This window comes from Gadus chalcogrammus, chromosome 8 (genome assembly GCF_026213295.1).
Source record: "Gadus chalcogrammus isolate NIFS_2021 chromosome 8, NIFS_Gcha_1.0, whole genome shotgun sequence".
Lineage (NCBI taxonomy): Eukaryota > Metazoa > Chordata > Actinopteri > Gadiformes > Gadidae > Gadus > Gadus chalcogrammus.
In genome coordinates, this window is record NC_079419.1 from 16735504 (window position 1) to 16762279 (window position 26776).

General features: G+C 44.8%; 2 protein-coding genes across 2 annotated transcripts in view; both read left to right on the plus strand.

Annotated features, from left to right (window-relative positions):
- The first annotated feature begins 227 nt into the window (after window positions 1-227).
- klhl24a (kelch-like family member 24a) lies at window positions 228-15462 on the plus strand. Its single transcript, XM_056597602.1, has 8 exons — window positions 228-510; window positions 1969-2087; window positions 2243-3087; window positions 4981-5165; window positions 7715-7833; window positions 10173-10361; window positions 11924-12112; window positions 12505-15462. Exons 2-8 carry the CDS (start codon window positions 2013-2015, stop codon window positions 12703-12705), a joined length of 1803 nt encoding a protein of 600 aa, XP_056453577.1. The 5' UTR covers window positions 228-510; window positions 1969-2012; the 3' UTR covers window positions 12706-15462.
- A 155-nt stretch (window positions 15463-15617) lies between these two features.
- The window catches only part of yeats2 (YEATS domain containing 2), a 29961-nt gene continuing 18802 nt past the window's right edge, over window positions 15618-26776 (plus strand). The window contains 14 exon segments of the mRNA XM_056597599.1: window positions 15618-16433; window positions 16817-16922; window positions 17077-17174; window positions 17291-17383; window positions 17631-17861; window positions 17998-18119; window positions 19303-19464; window positions 20918-21005; window positions 21008-21034; window positions 21318-21362; window positions 21592-21766; window positions 22838-23068; window positions 24019-24162; window positions 26709-26776. The exon segment at window positions 26709-26776 is cut by the window's right edge and continues 27 nt beyond it. Of these exon segments, the coding sequence (XP_056453574.1) occupies window positions 16823-16922; window positions 17077-17174; window positions 17291-17383; window positions 17631-17861; window positions 17998-18119; window positions 19303-19464; window positions 20918-21005; window positions 21008-21034; window positions 21318-21362; window positions 21592-21766; window positions 22838-23068; window positions 24019-24162; window positions 26709-26776 (1584 nt within the window). The 5' untranslated portion in view covers window positions 15618-16433; window positions 16817-16822.

The following is a 26776-nucleotide window of genomic DNA, read 5'->3' on the forward strand; positions in this document are numbered from 1 at the left end:
CTGACAAAGTGGACGAATTCAAGGCGGAAGAGCTCACATGTTCCAACTTTTTGTACACGGAGCTTTGTTTGCAAACAAAATAGAGCCACGTGGAGCGATGGCGCAGTCTGGGAAGTGTTGTTCCTCGGGGCTCCCAGTTTAATCACAATCCAAACAAATGAAATACATTACCCAGAAAGCACCTGGCCCTTCAGCTGATCGCACTGAAGGGGGAGTTTTTAGAGGCAGTGACAAGCAGGCTATATCTTGGCCCAGTGTTGACAGTAACTTAGAGTTCTTTGTCTTTGCCATCATAACAAAGTCAAAATGTCTGGGCATGGCAAGAGCCCGCTTGTTTACCACGCAGACTTTTGACCGCGTCCAATAAACGGATATTGATGCCCATTTCAAGGATTCGCAAAATAGTTCGCAAAATAGTTTTTCACTTTTTTACCTCACTATTGTTTTTCAACTTAAAGCTTTAATTCCTTCAACTGAAGAAAAACTTTTTTTCGGAAATCTGTGGATAAGGTATGCATGTTTTTATGCGAGCAGCAATGTCACTTTGTCAGGCATCTTAGTTTAACAGTACTTAGTTAAAGTTAGATTCTAGACTAGACTAGAATCTAATATTTCTGAGTGCGTTTGTTGTCAAGGCTAACGGGTCGGCACGAGGCAAGTCTCCTTTGTCTGACAAACTGTACACTGCGTGCCCACCTGTCTTTGAACATGGTCTCACCACAGGGATATGATGAAATATATCCTGTGTTGATTCACAACATGTTTTGATATATTTATTTATTTAACCATTTATTATTCACCCATTTATTTATATAGTGCGTGTGTGTGTGTGTGTGTGTGTGTGTGTGTGTGTGTGTGTGTGTGTGTGTGTGTGTGTGTGTGTGTGTGTGTGTGTGTGTGTGTGTGTGTGTGTGTGTGTGTGTGTGTGTGTGTTTACCAAGTTATGCATTGTATTTCTTTATTTGGATAACACCATCTGCTCTGTGCTAGTTGAGCAGGGAGACACGATTAACTTGATGTTAGGTCAGATCCTTCTGACCTAACATGTCCTACTGTTGCTTTCATGGCCTATCTGAACAGATGGACAATTTTTTTTTTTTTTTTTTTTTTATAAATAATTACTTATTATTGTAACTTAGAGAGACCCACCGTTGTAATTTCTGCCTTAAAGTTGTGATGACATTACGCGTTATAAATCGATAAAGTCTTTCATGTCATCCCATTATGTTTCATGTTATCCCATTATGTTATCTCAATGATTTCTCAGTTAGCGTATTATATATTTATTTTTCGGTTTTATTTCCAGTTTTAAAATTGATACAAATAATGAATGTTCATCTCGAGCACTTAGTTATCCAGGTTTCAGACGAAAAGCTTGTTGTTGAGGCAATGTAAGGTAGCTCTCCTATCTCCTCCCCCAAACCAATTTATAACAAATTTGATTGACGTGTAAGTAGGCCGTGCAACCGTTGCTCAAGCCTCTCCCGCCGTTCCCTCTTTGTCTCTTAACCTGCGCTGTGCTGCAGGGCACAGTATCAGTAACCTCACAGCTACTTCCTAGTTCAGGCTTTAGGACTTTATTTATCTGGATTTGTTTTGGCTCTCAAATGTATACTTCCTGTGGAAAAAAAGAAGAATGTTTATTCAAGGGTGAAGCAATGTAGTGTAGAGCCACCCCCAGGCTTTGAGTATCTATATTCCAATTTGTTTTTGTTTGCTTCCAACAGCATGCACTCTCCTTTGTGGTCTGCTGATAATGGTTCAGGCTTTACCTTAACAATGATACAATCGCTCACTTGCAAATCAACTTTCCATTACATTCCAATAAATGGTTATGTGCCTATTTTACCAGACAGTAATCATAACACTGACCAACCAGTTGAAGTGCTATACAAACAAAGCCCATGTTGTACAATATGAATGTTTCAGTAGATGATATAATACAGGTTGTCTTGTGGTCATTTCCAGATCCCTTTTACATCCAGTAGGAGGTCTGTGTTAAGTTGGCCAACATGGTGTTGATCCTTGGCAGAAGGCTGATCAGGGAGGAGTCTGAGACAAGAGACTCTCCTGCTGTAAAACGCAAGGTGCTGCCAAATAACCCAACTGTTGATCTTATCTTAAGATCTCTTTCTCTGTTGGTATTGCTTTCTGTAATATAATGGCTTAAATATTTGAATATCCCAAACTTTTCACTATTCCTGTTCAATAACCTCTTATGTCTCCTTATTATCCCCCTCAGATCTTTGAGGTGGACCCCAAAACACTGAACAGTCAGGACGCCTTCGACTTCAACTGTGGCTCCGTCCACTCGGAGGCCATCCTGCAGGTGTTCAACGAGTTCCGCGACTGCCGCCTCTTCACCGACGTGATCATCAGCGTGCAGGGCCGCGAGTTCCCTTGCCACCGTGCCGTGCTCTCCGCCTGCTCCTCCTACTTCAGAGCCATGTTCTGCAACGACCACCGCGAGAGCCGGGAAATGCTGGTGGAGATCAACGGCATCCTGGCCGAGGCTATGGACTCCTTCCTCAGCTTCGTGTACAGCGGCCGCGCCAAGATCACCACGGAGAACGTGCAGTTCCTGTTCGAGACCTCCAGCCTGTTCCAGATCGCCACGCTTCGCGACGCCTGTGCCAAGTTCCTGGAGGACCAGCTGGACCCTTGCAACTGCCTTGGGATCCAGCGCTTCGCCGACGACCACGCCCTCAAGCACCTCGCCAGCCGCTGCCGCGTCTACGCCCTGGCCAACTTCGCGGAGGTGGCCCATCACGAGGAGTTCCTGGACCTGCGGCGGGAAGAGCTGGAGGAGTACACGGCCAGCGACGAGCTGGCCGTGGGCAAGGAGGAGATGGTGTTCGAGGCGGTGATGCGCTGGGTGTACCACAGCCTGGAGCAGCGGAAGCCCATGCTCAAGGAGCTGCTGCACCACGTGCGCATGCCACTGCTGCACCCCAACTACTTTGTGCAGACGGTGGAGGGGGACCACCTCATTCAGAACGCCCCGGAGTGCTACCAGCTGCTGCACGAGGCCCGGCGCTACCACGTGCTGGGCAACGAGATGATGTCGCCCAGAACCCGACCGCGCAGGTAACTGGGAAATCCGATACAGGAGCAGGAATGTATTATTTTGGCGATAATCTTCTAAAGAATAACCACATCAAAAGGCAAGACCTGCTCTGTTCCGAGAAAAATCATTGTTTTTGCACGTTCCTCTTTCATCCGAATAACTTTCCTGGTAGGACTACATTCCCAGTGGGGAGATCAGCAGGTGGATATGATATGTAGGTTTCCTGCGTTCACATCTTTGTGTGGTTTAAGGTGACAACCGGTTGACGAACCCAATAAAAGTGCTGCTGTGTTGAATAATCAAGGATAGGATTAAGAAAGGGAAAGAGTTATGCTGCTATCCATTTGGATTTACGAAGTGGTAAAGTCGCAAATCTCCCAGCTTTCTTGCGGCATTTCACTGAGGCACGCCCCCTTTTGGTCGTAGTATCTCGTCGCTTTCAAAGTAGAGCGAGCAGAGCTGTACAACTCGCAAAGAAGATGGCTGCGCCCATAGTTGATGGGGGATGAGATGTATTTTCTTTCTATTTGTACCACGTTGGTGGTTTTAATGTCGTTTTTAAAACCTCTTACACACTTGATTTCATTGCTGCTTTAATCCGGTCACCAATGTAGGCATTGCACGGTCTTGCTTGGCGTGCAATTCAATGTAAAGTTTTGTTTTGAAGCTGGTTTGCTAAAGAGGCTATGTTGCTAATGATGACTAGCATGCTACTACTCCCCCTCGTGGCTCGACAGAAACACAAATGGCAAACTGGAAGGCTGGAGCAAGGGAAATACGTCACGTTTTCACTGAAGCTGGTCGTTCGTACCAGCGTACCATCCAAATGGATAGCAGCATTATTTGTCTGAACGGTCCCCAATGACTGGGATGTGCTGAACAGCCTCCTTTTGAAATCTAAAATACACCCTGTGATGTGTACGTCCTCCCATTCTAGTTCACACTCAAGCGAGACTCGCTGTGATTAAAGGCCTCATAAATAAAGGCATTGAATAGCGTGCATCTGGCAGCCCCGTGATAGGTTAAAAACAACAGCTGCACCCTGGTGGAACAACAGCAACAGTGAGTTAGTTAACACTGCCGTGTGACGTCGGTCCCTGGCACATTGTGTCAGTATCCATGCAGATCTGAGAGGCTCAGCCCATCAGGCTGTCCGTCTTCTTCCTATTGTCTCCCTCAGGTGCCCCCAGGGCCCATGTGTTAATAGCCCCTGCACTGATGAACAGATGCCCTATTATGCTCCCCGCTACCAAACGGGGAGAAGGGGCCCGAACCCCTTGCGTCTTAGAAGTATACCCCTTGAACGACAAACCCTGACAAGACCCTAAACCCTGAGGTCTTGTCATGGAACACACACACACACACACACACACACACACACACACACGCACACACGCACACGGACGCACACGGACGCACACTTAATGAAGTTTAGAATTAAATTTACCATAGCCACTCTAATTCAGTTTTGTTTGAGAACTTGACAGCAGACTGGAGAGAGTGTGTTATCCAATAAGGGCTTCTTTATATTGATTTGGAACTTTCTGACACATGGTAAACAAGAGTAAGTCATGGGTTCATGATGATTTTAATTGCTGCCTTTATTGATATTTCTCTCTTTGAACCTGGAGATAAGTTTAGCTATAGCAGCAGAAGATATCAGCGTCTGCCTGGTTACAATTGCCTTGGTGCTCTAAATTAAGGTTTGATGTGTAAATATCACACTACAGCTGTGTGTTTATTCAAGCACTATGATCTACTGAGATACCAGTATAGTTAGCCTATATTATTATGGAGTGCTACTTGTCATTTTTGATAAAGTCATGTAACATCTGTTTTGTTTTGGTATTGTCAAATCGAATTACAATCTGTTGTTCCAGAGTATTGCATCTCTATACCTTCATTCCACGCAGGTCTACGGGCTTCTCTGAGGTGATAGTGGTTGTGGGGGGCTGTGAACGAATGGGAGGCTTCAACCTGCCCTACACCGAGTGCTACGATCCGGTCACCGGAGAATGGAAGTCGATGGCCAAGCTGCCTGAATTCACCAAGTCAGAGTACGCTGTATGCGCCCTCCGCAATGACATCCTGGTCTCAGGTGAGCACCCAAGTACACTATACTACACTCTGAATTAGTCAAAACAGGGTTGGAAAGTGTCTTGACTATTTATGTCCTGTAATATTTATACTTTCCAATATGCATTTTGTCTTTCAAATTCCATATAGTCTATTTCCAACCAAAAGCTTAAAATGGAGCTGTGAACGTAAGCTACAGACGAATTGCCTTTGATTTCAGCACACGGATGTGTTGTTTAAAGGGCGGTCCTGAGATGGCGGTTCGCCCTGTCGGGTTATTTTTGCAGCCACAGCCCATTTGAGACGAAGGAAAATCTGAGAGCAACATCTGGATGCACTCTCTGTGCTCAGTGTCACAGCAGGCCCTTCCTTATTGGCCGACGTGACCGGTCACTCTCCAACCATTGGCCGATACACCAGATCACCTTTACATAAACTATTACAGCATTCTCAAATCCCTAGGAGGCTAGACAATTAGCTCGTTTTTTAATCGTCCACAATGATGGCAAGAAATCTATTTTGACAAACTCTTTCTATTTGTTGTTTGCTGAGAGAGAGAGAGAGAGAGAGAGAGAGAGAGAGAGAGAGAGAGAGAGAGAGAGAGAGAGAGAGAGAGAGAGAGAGAGAGAGAGAGAGAGAGAGAGAGAGAGAGAGAGAGAGAGAGAGAGAGAGAGAGAGAGCCCCCTCTTCAGTAAGGACGTGCACTGCTGTGTTTATATTCAGTCTCTCACGTGTGCTATCAATCAGCTGCAAGGGCTGCCTGGAAAAGTCAGCACTTAGCTTCTCATATTACACAGATTCATGCACACATATATTAAACAAGTTCATACTTGCCTTTTATGTTTGACCCCTTGCCTTTTGCAGGTTTATTTGTCATTGTCACTCTCACACTCTTCTCCCATGTGGATCAATGTGTGGACCTTTTAAGTGTTGCGGTGTGTGTAGTTGGCCAAGTCCTGGAAATAGACTGTGATCTCTGTTTGATATACTGTAGCTTCTATTTTAGTCTTCCTACTCCCTCAGGAGGTTTCCTGACTGGGATTTAACTGAATCTGATTCAAACCTAATCAAATCCTTGCCTTGTCAAGAATCAGATGTTCAGAAAGACATTAGTGGTTTAGAACTGAAATTCTTTACTTTTTCAATTGTATATCATGCAAAGACCTGTTCAGGGCCATAGACAGTCTGGCTAGGCATGTTGTTTTAGGCAGTGCCTTGCATATATAGACAGACACAACATGCATTAAAAGATGACTACTTTTTTAGTAGGGACATCCCTTTTTTCCTTTTTTCTGCATTGAACAAAAACAAAGGGATCATTATGGATTTTCTGGTCTGAATAACATGAAAAGCTGCTAGTCTATACTTAATAGAGTTGTGCTGTCTGGTAGAGAGACTTTGCTGTAGGTTGCCTCATAACTAACTGACAGTTTTCTGGCAACAAACATCGAACTGCTAACGGCAGCAGTGGAAAAAAAACCATTCAGTATCTTCCCTATGGGGCATCTACAGAGGGTTTACGAGATGAGGCTGACTCTGCCAGGTTGATCTACTCCTAGTGTGTCATTAGCTCTTGAAGACGTCAATCTCATATATTTTTATGTTTAGTTATAATTATTAATATAATAAAGTGATTAATTCCGATGATGTCAATTGATGTCTCCCTGATATCAATTGATGTCTTTGTGCGAAATGACTCAGTTCCTCATCACTCCCATTTTGATGTTAGCTGACACACTCTCATGTGTAGGATGACTAGAAGATAAGAGCACACATTATTGCACATTCATCACATTTTCCCTTAATGTAAAGTGTAGTCTTGAAATATATTAGCAACAAAAGGGGGATTTTATATCAGAAACAAATGTCTCTGACCCATTACTCATCAGCCAATATATAAACCCCATTGCCATTATATGGCAATGGGGTATCCCCAGAAAAGATAGATTGTTCTCTCTGTATATTTGTTCAGCCTAACCTGCATTCAGGCCTGTGTGGGCCGGTAACCGGCTTATGCTAGCTTCAATTTACCTGGCAGGTGTTTGGAAACACAAGGGGGTGGGGGAGGGGTCAATAGAGCCATCGTTTGGGCTTGTTCAAAGCGTGTTGATTGTGGTCAGGCCGTAATCTGATTGGCTGGCTGCTGAATGATGTTTGTCTATCTCCAATGACAAAAAAAGGAGGAAGAAAAAAATTGGTTTCCTTATAGTTGAGACGCAAAGCAGAAGTACTCTGGATATATCCTGCTGCCGTTCAATCCTTGTCTCTTTAATATGTGCTTAAACCAGTCAAACAAATGTTGCATATTTTAATCACATGTGTATGTTTCCAGTTGAGTGGGTTTACCAACGGACAACAGTTAGAAACTTAGTCAGAGACTGAAGGCCTAGAAACTGTCAGCAGGGTATGAAAGCATGACGCGTGTCGGCGCCGACCAGAGGATTAGTTATTGATTTCTAAACATATCCGTCCGTACAACTCCTCGATTTCAATCAAGACAGTAGTTTCCAATAATGTGACAAGTGAAAAGTGACAATAACAACAATGGGTGAACTATGCTTTGTGTGACAGGCGGTCGCCTCAACAGCAGGGATGTGTGGATGTATAACTCACAGCTCAACTTCTGGATCAGAGTGGCCTCCCTCAACAAAGGCCGCTGGAGACACAAGATGGCCGTCCTACTGGGCAAGGTACGCATGATACCTTAAACCATGAATAATTATAAAGCATACATGTACTGTCTCATCTGTAAAACAAAGCACTTTGTAAATTGATGAATAGCAGGACATTTGGCAGGGACACTATCATTTCTTTGGGGGACACACACACACACACACACACACACACACACACACACACACACACACACACACACACACACACACACACACACACACACACACACACACACACACACACACACACACACACACACACACACACACACACACACACACACACACACACTATTATAGATATTCTCTGTCAGCTTTAGACCCTCAATGGGTGTCTTTCATCAGAAACAGACAGCTTGTTGTCTCTGTCACATCTATTGTGCAAACAAACACATGCTCTCTCTTTAGACTGGGTTGCATGAGACCCATTTGGCCTTGCGTTGGTCCCACACACACAAACTACACATGCGCAGGTCTAAAACAAATTAACCATGTTCTACCAAAACAATGAAGTAATCTGTTTTGGCCTGCTCCAAAGGACACGCCATTGGCCTCAGAGTACTGTGTGCCGTGAACACAATATAAGGTTGTACAGATATGGCTGGCTCTATTATATCCACTGATGCGTTATCTATCCACTTGAATCCACCTAGCATTGAAACATTGAAAAGGTCCAGAGTTCCTGGCGTGAAAACATTAAAATGAGACCGCAGTGAGACCATCCCTGTAGTATGAATTCTTCTTCAAGGCTAAGAACAAGACACAGTGGTTAGGGAAGATGAGTGCGGTCCCCCCCCCCCTCCTCCCTGTAATTACAGCAGTATGTCACAGCAAAAGAATGTCTATTTTGCATATGTACTTCCGTCGTGACCCAAACACCGACACACACTCCTAACACTCACATACTGTCTCACCAGGCTGAATGATTCCTAAACCACTCTTGTCCCCCACTAGGACCTGTTATTCAGGTCCACTTCCTGTATCGGTCGGTTGCATGTGGGTCTGCTCTTTGTTCTCCTTCTCCTCCCAACCTCCCTTCAGCATTGCTTTCAAAGACAACCAACAATTTCTGTAGCGCTCAGTTCCCCCCCATCCCCTACTTTCTGGCTGCGTGGTTTCATTATCCTTCCATGGGGGTTTCCCTTGTGATATGTTTGTATTGAACGTTTTCTTACTTGTTGGGGCCTCGCATTCCATTCCTTACTGTGTCTGTAATTTCATCATTTGAGGAGACAGCTGTTTTTGTTTGCCGGCTTTGGGAATGAAATACTGTGTTGGCCATACAGTTTGGTGAATACATACATACACACACACACACACACACACACACACACACACACACACACACACACACACACACACACACACACACACACACACACACACACACACACACACACACACACACACACACACACGGCGTGGGTTAGATAAATGCCACTCGTGGAATATGTTTTTATAATAAGTGGTAGTTGATTGGTTATTTTTTATCTCACCTTATTTGCTATGCAAATAGACAGGTGTTCAAACGTTGACCCGATTTAAGATATTTCCCACCTTCCTTCTTCGTCTTTCTATGTTTGGTTTTTCCTTTTATTCTTATCCATGTTTCTTTCTTCCCCTCGTGTTCTTTCCCTCGCCACGTGTTAGTTCTGGAACGGCCTTGAGGCTGAAAGGTTGCACAACACCACCTTGTTGATCATCTCTAGTGTGCTCTGTTGTTACCAGTCCCACTGCTTGTTTTTCAGATTACTGTATTTCTCCATTGCGTACCCTTAGCATTTTCATTGTCAACTTAAAAAGCATTAAAAGTCTCAAATATATCCATCTATTTTGTGTCTCAATCGTGGCAGTTTATGGAGAATAATAATCAGGTCAACACCCTTGTTCCTGCTGACTCAGTGTTGTCGAATTACAGTACAATAAGTACAATAGGTCAAGTCCACATCTAAAACCCTTGACTAAGATCACATTATGCGTGACCTGAATCCAAGGGTTGGCGTAGTAGTGTTGTAATAACATAGTCACTCCGGAGGGGGTAAACTTGGCCATGGTTTGGGTAGCCACATTTGGACATAATGGGTTTGTGGAGTGTGTTTACAGTGTGAAACGCCTGTGTATAACATATGGAACAAAGAGGAGAGAGAGAGAGAATCGGTCATGTAAGATTGTGAAGCATTACATCACTCTGGCCGCTTGCCAGATGGACCGCTCAGCTTTCCACGCAAGGAACCGGCTGTACTTGACATTGAATGACCTATATACCCCTGTGTGTGAGTCGTGTGTCACCGGGGTGCATGTGCATACGGTTAGTTTGAAGCTAGTTTAGTGAAAACACTTGTTGTGTCCTACAGGTTTACGCAGTGGGTGGCTACGATGGCCAGACCCGCCTGACTAGCGCCGAGTGCTACGACTCCTTCTCCAACCGCTGGACGGAGGTGGCCTCCATGAAGGAGGCGGTCAGCTCCCCGGCAGTGGCCAGCTGTGCGGGGAAGCTCTTCGTCATCGGGGGAGGTCCGGACGACAACACCTGCTCGGACAAGGTTGGCAATGGAACAGATATGCGCATGCCTCCACAATGACTTGGCATTAGGCAGCCCCTATTAACAAGTTTGACAGTAAATTAAAAAATACTGTTCCGGAAAATTCCCGAGAACTTGTTTGAAAACCACGAGGCCGATCAAATGCATTTCCTCAACATTATTTGAGAATGCTTCTCTGGGAAATTGCCAAGATGAAATGCATTTCCTCAAGAGTTATTTGCAAATGCTCCTCCGGAGAACTTGATATTTGAACAATGCTCAAACAATGACGTTCAAATATCAAATGCAGTTCCTCAGAGTTATTTGCAAATGCTTCTCCGGAAAATTCCCAATAATTAGATGTTTGAACAATGCTCAAACAACAATGTTCAATGACCAAATGCAGTTCCTCAAAGTTATTTGAGATGCTGGCATGAATGAAAAGTTAACCTCTTCACTGGAATTATTCTGCCTGTTTTGACCCCGTATTGTGTTCTTTAGTCTTTGAAACACCATTGTTTCAATGGTTAAGCCTGTCAAGCTAGCATATCGATTTAACAACAGCTTCATTAACTCAGCCCTGGTTATTGTTATGGTGCTAATGTGTGCGTATTGCAGTATTTCAGGTTCAATGGCTGATGAGTAATGCATCAGAGTAATTTGTTTCGGACTTATTCACCTGTCACCGGATGACGCCAAGGGTCCGGTGACAATCTTTGTGCACAAGTGCAATAGTGCACGAGAGCTGAGTCAGGCTGAGCGTGTTTATTCCTGTCCTACAGCAGTACATCAGTAACAATAGATATTAAACAAGGTAATTAAAACAGGGTGTTATCTTATAGCACAACCCATTTTGGGTTGAGAATCCATGATGGGACAATCCAACCGCCAAAACAATGAGACTGAGTTCCAGTTAGATTTACATACCCCTTAAGTGCACTCTGAGGAAGTAAACAGGAAGACAGTGACGTTCAATGTCAAAGGATCTCTGGCCAGGGGGGATTGTTCTCTCCCCCTGGTTTTTCTAGTTTATATATAGCTTTGTTCGCAGAACACAAAGGGGCAGGCCAGCGATGGATAATACATCACAAAGCTAAGTATGAACGCGACCCTTTGTCTGCATAATTGCCTTTGTCTGGGGTACATATTTGCATCGTGCAGTATGGCTCCAACTGTCACGGCTCCAGCCGTCCCCTTGTCACTCATGTATGTGGTGGTTCATCTTCCCAAAGAAAGTCATGTGACCACTTGGACTGAATGGATACACGATGGGTGTTGTTCACATGAGCTGTGGTTACGACAGGGGGAAAAAATCCATTTGGCAATTTAGAAGGAAAACATTTTAAGTGCAAGTGAATAAAATGGCATGGAAGGATATAATGCCAGACTGCCGAGCCACTGAAAATAAGACTCATCGATCTTTCTTCCCTGCATTCCTGCTCTCAGAAAGGCCGGCAGGGAAAACCGCAGAATGCGTTTACTATATCCAAGATTCATTATTTTTCCTTTCAATGTGAAACGAATATTCCACTTCATTTCGATGTAATATTTGAAAGTCTAACCCAATACCTTCTGTGTCACAGGTCCAGTGCTATGATCCAGAGGAAGACACCTGGATGATAAGAGCCAACATCCCCATCGCCAAGCGCTGCATCACGGCCGTGTCCCTCAACAACCTGATCTATGTGGCCGGGGGGCTCACCAAGTCCATCTTCTGCTATGACCCGGTGGAGGACTACTGGATGCACGTGGTCCACACCTTTAGCAAATTGGTAATAATTCTAACATGGGTATTTGTTGTTGGGCTGCTGCGAGCCACTTGCTGATTTGTCAATGTGTTTATAAGTCCTTATCTCTCTAGCCCTTCCTCTGGTATTTGGTCTGTCTCCTTGTGGGCTTTCAGGCTGTAAACAATAATTTACTCTCACAATGAAAGATGTAAAAATAAGAACATGTAAATACACACAGGTCTCTCTCTCTCTTCCCCTCTCCCTCTCTCGCATCTCTCTCTCACCCTTGCATCTCTTTTGTTTCTGGTTGTAAGTAAACAAAAGTTTGCTCGCAGAATGAAAGATGTAAATCTAGAAAAAGGAATGCATCAATACAAATCTCTTTCTAATCAGTGTTTGTGATTGTGTGTGCTCTCTTCCCACCCCCCTACCAGGAGAGCTGTGGCATGTCGGTGTGCAACGGGAAGCTCTTCATCCTGGGCGGGCGCGGGGAGAGTGGCGAGGCGTCCGACGGCATTGTGTGTTATGACCCCGCCTCCGGCATCATCACTGGTGTGGCGGCCATGCCCCGGCCCATCTCGTACCACGGCTGTGTCACCATCCACCGCTACAACGAGAAGTTCCACAAGCCCTGACCCGTAAACAAATGAACACCACACACATAAATACACACACACACACTCGTTACAAAGGACACTCTTTGAGAAAGTTAGCTCAAAGACACACAAGCACTGGTACACACGACGCGATCACGCCGATATGATATATACACAAAGCGGTTCAGATGTTCGGGTCTTTTCATAGCTTGATGTAGCAGCACGCTGGGCGATGGTGTTACAAGTCATACTGTTGACTACCCACTTTATTCCTTATTCTGTGATAGGAGCCTTATTAGTATTTCTGTAGAACCGCATAATTGGTGTTAGACACAAAGAGAATTAACAATAATCTCAATGATTAAGGCTGGTCGATTATAAATTCAAACCTGCTTAAGAGTGACTTTCAAAGTTAGATGAGCTAAAGTAGGACTTTATTAATTTGTAAATTCTCTGCATTACTACTTTGATGTGGTTTTAGGATAGCACCACCTTTTTCTATTTGTAGCTGGGAAAAAGTAATTTAGATAATCAGGACATGGCCAGTTTGCAAGGGTTGCAAGGTTATGGACAGCTGTAATTGGTAACTATGTGATACTTCAGCATGACCTATAAGAATACATCACATATCTCCAAAATGGCCTCGATAACAATTCCCCAACACTTAATATGACCTCTAGGTAAAGATGGGCAAACAGTCTGCAAGCTGTCTGCAAAGATAAAATATGGAGAAATAAGCTCCCAACATACAACGTCCCCTCTTCTTGCATTTCCTGGTGGGGTTTCCTTTGTGCCTCTCATTTCCTGCGGGCCGGTCAGTGCGGACCAGGGCTACAGTACACACAGAGTACACTTCCTTCTATATCTGGTCGCTATGGACTCACTCGCCAATAACCATGTCGACTTCCTATGTCTGTTTGTTTTCAGTGATACTTCCCCTGTAGTTACTCTTCCCCTAAACCATTAAACTGTTAACGTTAACGACAAGTTATGTGGTCATTGTTAACATTACCATTTCACAAAATACTGATCATTGCTTTTTTATTATTATAATATGAAATGATGGCTTTTTTATAACAAATGTTACTAGGTTGGTATAGGTTTAGAAATCCTGTCAATTGCATACAGGATGATAAATGGTTGTGTGGGTGATTTAATGTTAGAAGCCTTTGCAGATCAAACTCAAAGACTATTTTGATTAAGTGTTTAAGTGAGCTATTGATTAATTTAATGTGTTTGTGTGCGTTGTGCATGAGACTTTCGGGTGTTTGGCCAGAATGTGTAACAGCCATGGAGAAGTATCAAAAATGGTTGCATTTTTATATTGCATGCTCTGTTAATTTGTATACATCTGAGTGCCTTGTCCGAACCTGATCAGTTGTCAGCACTTTGCCACTGCACAACAAAATGTGACTCGGGTAACCATGGATACCTCCTTGTGTTTACGTCTGGGCAGAAGGGGTGCCTGTACCTCACACAGGAGGGATTGAGATTGGACTTGTTGGTCATGTCGGTAATGACACTTTTTTTTAAATATAGATGGAGTAGAGATTTTTGCTGTGAATATGGTAACATTTTGTTTTGTGATTTTGTTTTGTATCCATCTTTTATTTAATGACTCTTCTATAATTACATTAAAATGTATTTCTGTATCCAAGAGGCCCACATCGTGCACTTTGACAGATTCCCTGTTGAACATAGAACAAGGTGACTATGTAATATGGTAACTTTTTTTTTTTTTTTTTACTGTATCAGTAAATGTTCTTTGCTGTCATGTGACGTATTTGAGTTGAGATAGGGGTTGAGGGTCTTGTTAGTGACCCCTGCTGGTTCCGACATGCCATGACATCAACAAGAGCATGATGTCAAAATGGTTAGAGTTGTGACACTAGGCTACTTATCGTTCAAGGTATAAGGAAAGAATTGATTGAATAATCACATTTTCGTTAAATTGATACACAGCTTGGGGCAGGGTAGTGTTCGCGTGGCGGGGTGTTTGACTCTCTGGCTGAAAGGTACTGGGTTCGATCCCCTATGTCTACATTTTACCTGTAGGTATCCTAGCGCAAGATGTCTAACCCCTACCGACTCCCCCATTACATGGATACGAATTCACAGTAGACACTATGGATAATTGCATCAGCCAAATTACTAGGTAACTTGACATACTGGAGCCAGCTGAGTTCTACAAGTTGAAAGAAATAGAGTAAGTAGCAGTTTGTGTGCGTGTGTGATTACACTGAGTATTTACTACTCCCGAATGGACCCTTGGATCTTTTTGTAATGCATTTTTTCGTGTTTTCTATAATAGTGTAGTCGAGGATGTTAAGGTATTCCTCTGTTTTCACGCCTCCTTCCTGACTTTTTAAATCATAGGTCATTTTTGTAATTGGTTATGGGATTGTTCGTATGTGTGTGTGTGTGTGTTTGGCTGACATGTGGGTGTATTCTTGCCTTACATGTTCACGAATGATGACATACATTTGAACAAATATAAATTGATAACTCTGGCAATATATATATTGGCTTGACTTTTAAAGATTTCTTAAAAATTGTGGCACGGTTATTGAATGCAAGGTGGAGGCTTCCACCTGCTTTATACAGAATACCTTACCCGTGTGCCTTAATGATGTAATAAACAAAACAAGAAAGGAATTGATGTTGACAATTACAAGTAAGCTTTTGATGTTGTAAGTTCTCTCTTCATTTAGCTGTGATGCCTTATCTTTGACAATATTTTCTGAAATTGTCAATGAAATACCAATAAAGATATTCTGTCAACATATCCATGTGTGCAGTGTTATCAGTGATGGAATGTAAGTGACGCAACCATGGCGTTATATCCTCATTCAATCGTTGATTAAATCTTTGTTGTCTTATCTTCTTACCAAGAGCCTTCTTTCCAACAGTTTGGTTATTTCTGTTTAGTTATGTCGAGATGGCGCCAGTTTCCAAAAGGTGAAAATAAAGAGAAAGAAGGAAAATTGTTTAGTCTTGTTTGGAGAATGCAGCTGGCAGAAAGTGGGTTATCTCAACCATAAAAAAATAAGCGCTTTGAATCTAGTCTATTTTGACTATTGATCGAATCAATGGTAAAAAACTAATTTTATTTTGCTGAACCAGAGCATTTTAACAAACAATATGTCATTGTCCAATATATCTCCACACAAACACATTAGCATATATATTTAATTATAAATTCCCTTATTAAAATAGTGTAAACTAAAGCAATACATTGACCTCGGAGATATAGACAGCCATTTGATACAAAAACCCAGATAATCCATGATACCCATGATATTTGAGAGTATCTGATGTTTCATCTTGTAGGAGGTTGTACATTATTCCTACAGAAGGATGTTTATATAATTTCATGTTTATTCTATTTGCTAGCAACTAAATCTAGTTTGAATGGTAGAATAGTGGTGCCTGGTGGCTGCTATCAAGAATTGCATGGCCAATTACCATGATTTAGCTTAGACGCTCACTTAGAAATTTCATTAAGTTATACCACACGTATCCAAGATTAATATAACCGACTGTAGTGCCGGGGTTTGTACACAGCTCATTATACAAAGAAACGCCTTCTAACGGTTTGTAGCAATACGGTCAAGTATTTTATCATATTTGATCTCTAATAATCACATGTGTGCTAACTCTGCTAGCAGGAGATGTACCAGCTAGCTCAGTGCTCTTAGCTCCGCGGCTAACTCGGTCGGTAATCTCTGGTCCGCCCGGCTGGCACCCGGCGGCTGCACTAGCAAGAGGTAACACGCCACGCGGATTATTTAGGAACGTGAAAAAAATGGAAAAATAGGAAATATGTTTTGTCTAACGCCGTGGACGTTATTTTATGAACGCAATTATTTGAACGGTTTAAATGTATGTGCTGTAATAGTCGTGCAGTATGCTACAAAACAATGCTAGCTGGAGGTACCTCCTCCCGAAGCTAGCCTCGGTTCTGGGCCGCAATCACTGTAACCCAAGCGGCTAGTTACCCAGTAGTGGCTCCGAGAGAAGAGCTGGCCTTTAAACGGCTATCTACAAGTTTATATGCAGACACAATTAGCATAACATTGCTACTGTAAAATTGCATCTGTAAGTGTTAACAATGCTGTTGGGTTTGCTTTTGTTTTGTAATGTTTGACAGGCAGTCATGTCAGGGATCAAGAGGAAAATAGAGGATAATGATCCGGACTACGAAGACATATCACATATCCAAGAGAGCAAACGAAATAAAGTAGTCGAACATAATGGTAAGGTTCTGCTCTGGTCGGAGCACCAGCATCACACCACGGGCAACATGCTGATGGGTCCGAGTCATACAATTGACAGTGGATGGTCTATGTTGTAGTACCTGCTTTATTATCAAAGATTAACATCACACTGTCTATGTTCTCACGTTGCCAGCACGGGAGGCGACGGTGCAGAAGATTGAAGCCATCATCAGAGAGCAGTTTTCTCTAGAGATGAAGAATAAGGAGCATGAAATAGAAGTGATAAGCCAGGTAACTGGATGCCATTGAAACATCTGTATCATATCATCATATTATGCTCCCTTGTATAATAATCATATCTGTGTTGTTGTTATTTAACTTGTTTCATTTCATAATGCTTGATGCAGCGACTCAATGACGCAAGAAGGATGATGGACAAGCTAAGGGCTTGCATAGTGGCCAATTACTATGCCAACGCTGGACTGACCAAAATCCCAGAGGTAAACAATGACGTGTAATATATTCAGACTTTCCTCTATACGGTTTTAAACATAAATTCTCAACAATAATGTTTAATTATAATAAAAATAAGTATTGAGTTGGTGTGTAAATACTACTACTACTACAAAAAACCTGCAATGTCGAGCTAAAGGGTATAAGGGTCGTCCCAAATGTTCGGCAAGATGACCCTGACCTGCTCAATGACATCTTCATCCATTCTTTCTGTGTCCGCTGTCGTTGTTCCAGCACACCACCAAGAGCGATGCCACGGTGCTGAACCACCCGGCCATCAGGCGCTTCCTGGAGTCCCCCTCCCGCTCGTCCTCACCACTCAACCAGGGCTCCGAGACGCCCTCCATACCCCCCTCCGAGTCCGAGTCCCTCTCCCAGCACGGGGAAGGGGCCGACAGAGAGAGGGCGTCGTGGAGGGAGGGCGGCAGCAGAAATGAGCGCCGGCCAGGCCGCAACACGGGGAAGGTGAGTCGGAGTAACGTCTGGGGTCATCGATCAGTCGAATACTTTCGATCTTGGATCAAATGCGGTGTGTTGACCCCGTTATTTTAGAGGTTTCACAGGTTGAACATTTGAGCAGGACTTTGGTTCTGCGTTGCAGGACACGTTTGGCGTTTCGGCGCCGTCAGAGCCTGCGGAGCCGAGGGTGGCCTACCAGGCCGGCAGCGACGAGGCCTCCCGGCTCTTTATGAAGAAGACCATAGTAGTGGGGAATGTTTCAAAGTAAGATAATCTGCCATCTTCCTGCCGGTCTATCTAGCATTTCCATTGCATCCGCATGGCTTTCATAACTGCATGACGTGAGATACGGAACAGGATTCTCAAGAACTCCACTATCAGATTTCCGTACGTCCTTATCAGAGATTCTCTGGCACAAACTCTTGCGTCTAAACTTCATGCCACTTTAAAGCCTCAAGCATTGCTTCCATCCGTTAGGTCTTTCACAAGTCATGTGTTTTTCACAAATTACCTGGGAAATGTTTTGATGCTGTAAACTGCACCTTGGTATGAAAGATTGGGTTCCTCTGCATTCTAACTTTCGTTCTAGCTTATCAAACCTATCTTTTCAGATTGGTTTGATAAGCACTCAGCAAGAGTGTATTTGTTATAACAAAATAACTCATTATTTCTGCCCTTCAGCAGAACTCAACTCTCATGACTTACCTTTTGGTCTCCCTATATCCCCACTGTTCAGCCGAGTTTAGCGAACCATGGCCCCACAAGCTCAGTCTTGATACGAGTAATGAGTGCCATATTTAAGTGTTAATGGATTTGGAGAACATTCTGTCCAAGCAATATTGACTCAAGAAAAGCAGTAGGGATTTTGATCAACATGTTGTTTGATAAGGTCAGGTCTCATGATTACTTTCGGACATCACTCTTTGTTCCTGGCAGTCATCGCTGGTTGTTTCTCTTCAATATTTACCCGCGATATCATGATCATAATAGCATAATAACAAAGAGGCCGTCTGGCCAAGTACTCTTAAAAACTAAAACTGTTTATCCTAACTCGAGCAAATTCTGTTGGCTCGAGTTACAATATTGATTGGACCCGTAAAAATACGTGTGATGACCACCTGAAGTCTAAAGCCCAGTTGAAGAACAAGGAAAAGCTCTGTTACGAGTGCATGCCTCCCCAAACGACCATTTTTAATGCAAGGGACCCGCAGATTAGTCTCTTTAGGACTTTGTGGCGCAGAGTTCGACGCCCGTTCCTAGTGAACAAATGCGAACAGGGAAACCCGAAAGTGAGGGCAGCCTCCGACAATCTCACCTGCCCTGTGTGTTCAACATATAACGGCTGTTCTACGGTAGATCGCTCTGAACATCGTCTAAACTCATCTTTCCCTGTTTGTTAAATCTCTATACGTCTGTCCGTCTGTCTGCCCCTGTGTCTCCCTCCCAGGTACATCCCGCCCGATAAGCGGGAAGAAAACGATCAGTCGACCCACAAGTGGATGCTGTATGTGCGGGGCTGCAGACGGGAGCCCAGCATCGACCACTTTGTAAAGAAAGTCTGGTTCTTCCTGCACCCCAGCTATAAACCAAACGACCTGGTGGAAGTGAGGTGTGTGTCTGTGTGTCTGTGTGCCTGTGTGTCTGTGTTGAAGGGAGTCTGTTTGTGTATCTGTGTGTCTGTGGAATGCACGCTGAACAAAAGGATGTTTGAAAAGCTAGTTCTGCATGTGGCTAGCAGTGCTTTTGCAGTTCAGCAGAGCACCATAGTGTGCCCCCCCCCCCCCACCCAAACCAGTTGTTCATCTGCAGAAGCTCAATTAGTATTTCTCAGAATTCAATCTTGTTATCACAGTTCCTACTAGTACTACCTCCATTTGGCTCCACCTGCCAGAAAGCGAGAGACGGTTTGGTAACATGTTTTCAACCTTAAGGAGGAAGTAGTTCAAAAATCTCACTGTGTTATTGAGAGCAGTCTTCACAACCTTTGCCACAGTGATCCCAATTCTGGCGTGAACTCCCAGCCATTGGAAGGACTCTGTACAACAGTGCCCCCCTGTGGACTCTGGCTGTTATTTCCCGCTTCAAATACAATAACAACAACAACGCACCTTAACTTACAAAAGGTTATATACGTACGCCTCACCATTGGCAAGCCCACGGTGACTCATATGTAGTTCAACCCTGGCAAATGTGTATTAATGACCCGGACCCTCCCTGCTCACGCAGACGCCATGATCGCTGTGTAGGCCGACAGTCTTGTCACGCTGGGCTAGGAACACGTGAGCTGTCACTTGTCGCTTTTTGAGAGGAGTAAGAGGAGCGGAGATGGCTTCCTCTTTCCAAACGGTGACTTTACTTGCTAGACGGGGCCTGAAGTGCTGAGTTACGCACCCTGAGGCATTTTTCTAAAGTGTGTTCCAGGATTATGGTTTCCCTGTTGGCTTTTGAGTGAATGTGAGCGGCACTGATACTAATGCTGTAATGCTGGTTGAGCTGACGAGGCACTCGCCTCAACACAGCCTCCCATTCTCAGTCCCGCTTCATCCCAGAAGAAGAGCTGAACTCCCAAACGCTTCACAACTCTTTACTGAGTCTGACACAGACCTCAGTCGAGATGCCTTTTAGTGAAGAATGCGACTCCCTGCTTAGAGGTGAAGCAAAGATATGTGTGTGTGTGCAAATGAGTAGAGGCCTCACAGTAATGCATGGCTTTACGAGGGCTGTTGGTTGAGTCTGTGTTCTGCCTGCGTGCTTTAAAGAAGTGCCTTGGGTTATTGAGTTTTCTTAGTAACATGTACTCAATGCAAATCTCTAAGCAAGCAGATTATTATTTAGCATACCCATTGTTATGCACCCTTAGCAGCCGCTAACCCCCAGAAGCCTTCTCAAGAAGCATGCTTAAATCTCGTGTGTGTGTGTGTGGTGTGTGGTGTGTTGGTGGTGGTGTGTGTGTGTGTGGTGTGGTGTGTGTGTGTGTTGTGTGTGGTGTGTGTGTGGGTGTGTGTTGTGTGGGTGTGTGTGTTGTGTCCGTGTCCGTGTCCGTGTCCGTGTCCGTCCTCAAGTGAACCCCCTTTCCATCTGACGCGTCGAGGCTGGGGGGAGTTCCCGGTCAGGATCCAGATCCACTTCAAAGACCCCCGCAACAAACGCAAGCGACAGCATCCATCCACCAGTTGAAGGTAAGCCACCCGTGGAGACCGCGTCACATCACTGGAATCTTTGGTTCTGAAATACAGTATTCATGTGCTCTCTTCGACTCTCTCCTCCAAAAACCCTGTCTCTTTGCACAATTTCATATCTCTTCTATAAGCAAATGATAAATGACTCCGAGATGACATGCATTTATGACCATGCATTTTCATGTCTGAATACTGTGGATTGTGCTTGACGTGTACGTGGTTTTGATCCGGTCGGTAAATGATCCCCTCACTACCGAAACCCTTCGTGTGTTCCCTCTCACAGCTGGACAGAACGTACACGGGGCTGCAGACACTAGGGGCAGAGACTGTAAGTAGATGACGCGGTACACGGCACAGGTCTCTCTATGCTGCTCCCACTCAAGTCCACGGTGGCGCACACAAGCCAAGTAACCCTGGTGTGTGTTGTGTGTGTGTGTGTGTGGTGTGGGTTGTGTGTGTGTGTTGTGTGTGTGTTTGTGTGGTGGTGTTGGGTGTTGTGTGTGTGTGTGGTGTGGTGTGTGGTGTGTGGTGTGTGTGTGTGTGTGTGTGCGCGTCAGGTGGTGGATGTGGAGCTCCACAGGGACTCCCTAGTGGACGACTATCTCCCTTTGCCCTCCTCCTCCAAGTCGAGCCGCAGGGCCGCCAGCCCCCCCTCCCCCCTCCCCCTGCCCCAGGCGGCGGGGCGTCCCGGCTCCCCCGCCGCACCACTGCAGGACGACATGTTGGAGAAAGGTGACGTGTTGAGCCTGTTTCCATGGATACCTCATTTAGAGGGAGGCTGGGGTCTGCTTTAAGACGATGCTGTGATTATGTAAACGTCTCAGTGGGACTGCTGTGATCCATTTACGACACAGCCGCGCTTTTGCCCAGTCGTTTGAAGTTATTAGCGCAAGCATGCTACTAATTGTTTTCCATTACACTTCTGTGCATGAGCCGGCGCAGATGCAAAAAAAACAGGACAAAAGGTTCTAATTGTTGTGTCTAATTACGATGGCACCGTGGGAGAAGTCTGTTGTTGTCTCCTCTGTCTTACAGTCCCCTTGTTTGCAGCAGCTTTTTGTTTAGTCATTTTCTCACACAGAGCTACCTATTGCTTTTACAGAGTTTTACTCCCATTCATTTGGTGTGCATATACACATAGACACCAGCGCTGGTCTGGAAAGTAAATGAGAAATATGAATGAAAGAAAAATGTGAATCCAAAATTTGAATGCACACGTTGGTAATAATTAAAATTAAACCAAAAAGGCAATCTTATGCCTTGTGATACTCAAACGTAATACAGATGCTGGCATTATTGAAGGCCTTGCCCTGTGCCTGTTCCAAGCGATGCAGCGTGATGCTGCTCCACACATGTTACCAAAAAAGTAGTTTGCCTCAATTCCTAGCATTTATCTTGGCACTGGTTTAGAGCGATGTGAATGTAGCCTCTGCATGAACTGCAGGCCAGAAGATACTTTAGTTTAGCGATTCTCTCTGCTCCCAGCAGACATTACTCATCTTAGACAATCCCCCCCCCCCCCCCCTCCACACACTTCGTCCCCTCCCCGGACTCCTGTCTCCATTTTTACCCTCCCTGCTAAAGCTTTTCTCACATCCCGGTAAATAATTGAAGTGGAAGAAAATGGCTTTTCATCCAAGCTGTCTAATTTATCCCCCTCCCTCCCCCCCCCCCTCCTCCGCGCCACTCTATCTGGGGGTTCCAGGTGGCGCCTCGCTAATTAATTTACACAGAAAGGTTGCCCCTGTTACGCTTGCCTCTGTCATTTCTGAACCGCCGCCGCTCCTCTCCCTCCGTCTCCAGGTCTGATCAAGACGGAGACGTGCCGGGCCCAGGGGGGCCACGGCGAGGGCCTCTGCACCCCCACCCGCCCCAAGGCCAGCGACAAGATCACCCTGGGCTCCCACGGCAACTCCGCCTTCCAGCCGATCACGGCGAGCTGCAAGATCGTCCCCCAGGCCCAGTCGCCCACCCCCGCCGAGGCGCCCAGCAAGTCGTTCCAACCGATCACCATGAGCTGTAAAATTGTGTCGGGTAATTATCTCCACCTGGTTAAACGTTTTTTTTTGCTTTGCTTTACTTCCCCGAACCCTTTGTGTCGTTTTGAATAGCAACGGAACAAGTGGTCGAAGTGGCAGTTGGCACAGACTAACTAATTTGCATGGCGACCAACGACTTTGATTTTTATTCCCTTCAGTTCAGCATAGTTGAGGCAGAGGGAAGTTCCCAGCAGTACTTCCTCGCCCATTACTGACTTCTGACATGAATATGGAAATCAGTAGCACTATAATATTCTGGCTGTTGTGTCGCCTCTTACGCCTCAGTTATGTTTTCCCCTTTCCCAGTTGGACTTAGGTTATTGCCGTTGTCTCATAGTGTTACGTCTCCTGCACTGCTCAGAGTGGAACGTATCTGATAGAATAAACAAATGTCAACTTTTTGAAGTCCGTGGACCATGTCAATTTGTATAACCAACTACTAAAACCAGTTGGTTAACCTTAGAGAGACAGTTTAGAGAGTAAGCTTCATTTTGGGAGTATCCAACTAATAGAATCCCAGCCCACCCTTAAAGCCTCCCTCGAAAGCCACGAAACACGTGACTTAGCTTAGCAATAGGTCGGCCTAGCCTTGTGGAAGACTGATCATGCACAATGACTGCACGTGTAGAGTGCACGCAGGTAGACTAGATTGAGGTGTGTAGGTAGACAGACAGGTAAGCTATCGTGTCATTTCATTTGAGCTTAATGAAGCGATCGGAAAGCCAAGGCTTATTACAGGTCTGTGACAGCCAGATAGCGTTTTCTTCCCTTTTATTTATCAGAGCATTTCGTTTGAAGCTGTCAATGTTAATTAGTATTTCAACAAATATGACTAAACGCTTCTGAACAAATATAAATAATAAAATGAATTGCCTGCCCTAGCTTTAATTCAACTTTCTATATTGACAGGCATTTTTTGAAAAACTTGTTGTTGTTTTTCCCCAGGATCCCCCGTCTCCACCCCCAGCCACTCCCCACTACCACGCACCCCCACCACCTCCACCCCCGTGCACAGCAAGCAGGGCTCCTCCACCCTGCTCAGCAACCCTTACATCATCGTCGACAAACCCGCCCACCCCTCTGGCCCAGGTAACCCCGCCCCCACTGCACCCCCACTGGACGGGTGACCTCGTATGTCTCCTCTTGAACTCTGCCGCGCAGTATCAATTATATAGTGGCTCACTTATGAAAGATGACATCTGCCAGCGATGTTTTGCCTTTGGTCAGCTCCCAAAAGTTGAACTCAAAGACCTTGAACCTGCCTCTAGCATTTAGTAAGAAAGCTTGCACACAAAGCCTTTCCCCCCCCCGAAGTCCTTGGTCAACGCTGCAACACAGAATGGTCGTGAAAGCTGTGCAGTTGCCACACTAAACACAATATTGCTTTTGACACAAAGTAATGCAGCCGTCAAGAATGTGGCCGTAGAGAGCAGGGGCCGGGTCACTATTGCTATTTTTTGTGTATGGAAACTTAGATCAGCGACATGCTTTATCTTTAAAACTGGATGAAGGTCATGTTCTCTATGAAGCTTATTGACAAACACTATATATTATGCTAATCAATGTATTATGCATGTTTGTTAATATAATGTAGAAAAGCGTTTAGAATATCGCTATCTTCAGTGAATGGATGCATTGTTGGGACCCTGAAGCCGGGTCATAGTTGGTATAAATAAGTGCCAATATCTTATGTTATGCGTTTCACAGCCTTGAGCCCTGACCCCACATCCTGTGTCCTTGCGGCACGGTACACAGGAAGTAGTGCGACCTGGGATGTGAGCGGTGAACTCCCAGCCGCCCCCGCACTGTGCAGAGAAGAGTGTCTGCGTTAGAACTGTCTTTGTGCACCCTCACAGATGACGAATCACATTCAGTGTGGTTGTCCTGCTTCCACACACCCACGTGGACTGAAATGTGCACACGCTCGTACACAAAAGCCCCCTCAATATCTCAGCTCTCACATAGGTGCTTCAAGGCGCTGCTGTGTTTATAATGTATACGTAGATACACTTTTCAGCAATATTATTTCTAAGAGGACATTTTTTATTTTTTTTACTAATATTTACTAACTAAAAAAACCTAAAAATTGAAAAAATATATTATCAATATTGTTTGTTTTTAATTTTGATGCATATTCTGAAAAGCCGGCCAAAAATGAGTTATGAATTACTTTGGATACGTGGTACAATCTTGATTCCCCAATTCAGCTAACATTAAGGCAATGGATTCACCGCTAATGAGCCACAGTAACGTTTATAATAATTCTTAATAATAACCATTATTTATCTTCCTTTTATTGCCCCTCTTACATCAGGACACATGGTGAGCAAGTAGCGCATTGTTCTCTGACCAGCGTTACCATGGTTACTAGGCTAAGCCGGAGTCCAGGGCCAGGATGTGGCACTCTGCTATGTTCCTCGCGTCAACGACGTGTGAATACTGCTGTGGTGCCGGGTTATGGCTCCGGTCTGTAAATACCAGATGGGTGATTCAACCTGTTGGCGCTCTGACCGCGTGGGCGGTATGACCCCCATGTTCAGTTCCTCTCTTCTTCAGCCATCGTTCCTGTCTCTCTGCACTGGCCTGTCCACCATAGGCCAAAAGCCCATACAAAAAGGACAGATATGAAATCAGTTCATTGACATGCACTCTTGTCCACCACCATGTTCCAATCAAAACCCTTTCTACAAAATTAGACGGCAATCTTTGAGCAGACCAATTTACATGCATTTTTCCTTGACCTCTGAAAGACCAGATCCTAAATAGTTCCTAATGCCTAAATTAATGTTTGTCTTCGCACCCAAGTTCGGTGTGCCCCTCACCTCACTTTTCAAATTACAAGTTTCAGACAAGTGATGGACCACTACAGGGTGTACCAATTTAAACCAACCAAACATATCACAAAGGGGTATTTCACTTGCACACAGACCAAATCTTACAAGGAAAATTCAAAAAGTATTAATATGCGTCTCTAAAGCAGAGATCCTCGCGCTGTTCTGTGTTGTTCGTACTGTGGCTTCATTCAGCTGCACCATTGAATTGATGTGAATCTACGGTAATTGGTTACACATTGCACCCACACAAGCACACAAATCCATATACACATACGCACGCACGCACATACACATAAAAACACACCCACACACCTTCCACTTGATACCTCTGGATTGCCAAACCGGCCCACTTTCCTCCCACACCAGCTCTTTCCAGAGGGGACCAGCAGAACTGGCGGTCAGGCCAGAGAGCCCTTGAAGGGGGCCGGTGTGGGCGTCTGTACTGGCTCACCAGCACTGTGCTTTAACACGGCGTTCCCAAACACAGCACCAGGGCGGGTTTTCACTCTGTACACTAGGTACAGCATTGAGGCGGATTCCAGAGATCTGCCTGTCAAGTTAATGCGTCCCTGTCTGCATGGCGCACGGCAACCAAAGACATGATGTCATTTACTATTTGGGTGTTTATTTACTATTTGGTTATTTAGCTTTATCTAAAAGGGGGACTCGCACTGAGTTCAGATGCATGCATTAGGTTGCAGGTAGGGTTAGGCCTTGGGCTCAGGTAAGCCGAGGACATGCTAGTCGATCCCAGAACCTGCCACTAAATGATCTTCTGCCTGTGTGTTTCTCCCCCCGCAGTGGGTCCCTCTACCAAGCAGTCCGTCAGCCAGGGCCCCCGCTCTCCGGCCCCCAAAGTTCACGCCACC

Bases quoted from the DNA above. Each gene is read 5' to 3' on its own strand.
- klhl24a (XM_056597602.1), top strand. From the start codon at position 2,013: ATGGTGTTGATCCTTGGCAGAAGGCTGATCAGGGAGGAGTCTGAGACA. The intron at 2,088-2,242 runs GTGCTGCCAAAT...TATCCCCCTCAG, and splicing joins CTCCTGCTGTAAAACGCAAG to ATCTTTGAGGTGGACCCCAA. The intron at 3,088-4,980 runs GTAACTGGGAAA...CATTCCACGCAG, and splicing joins CCCAGAACCCGACCGCGCAG to GTCTACGGGCTTCTCTGAGG.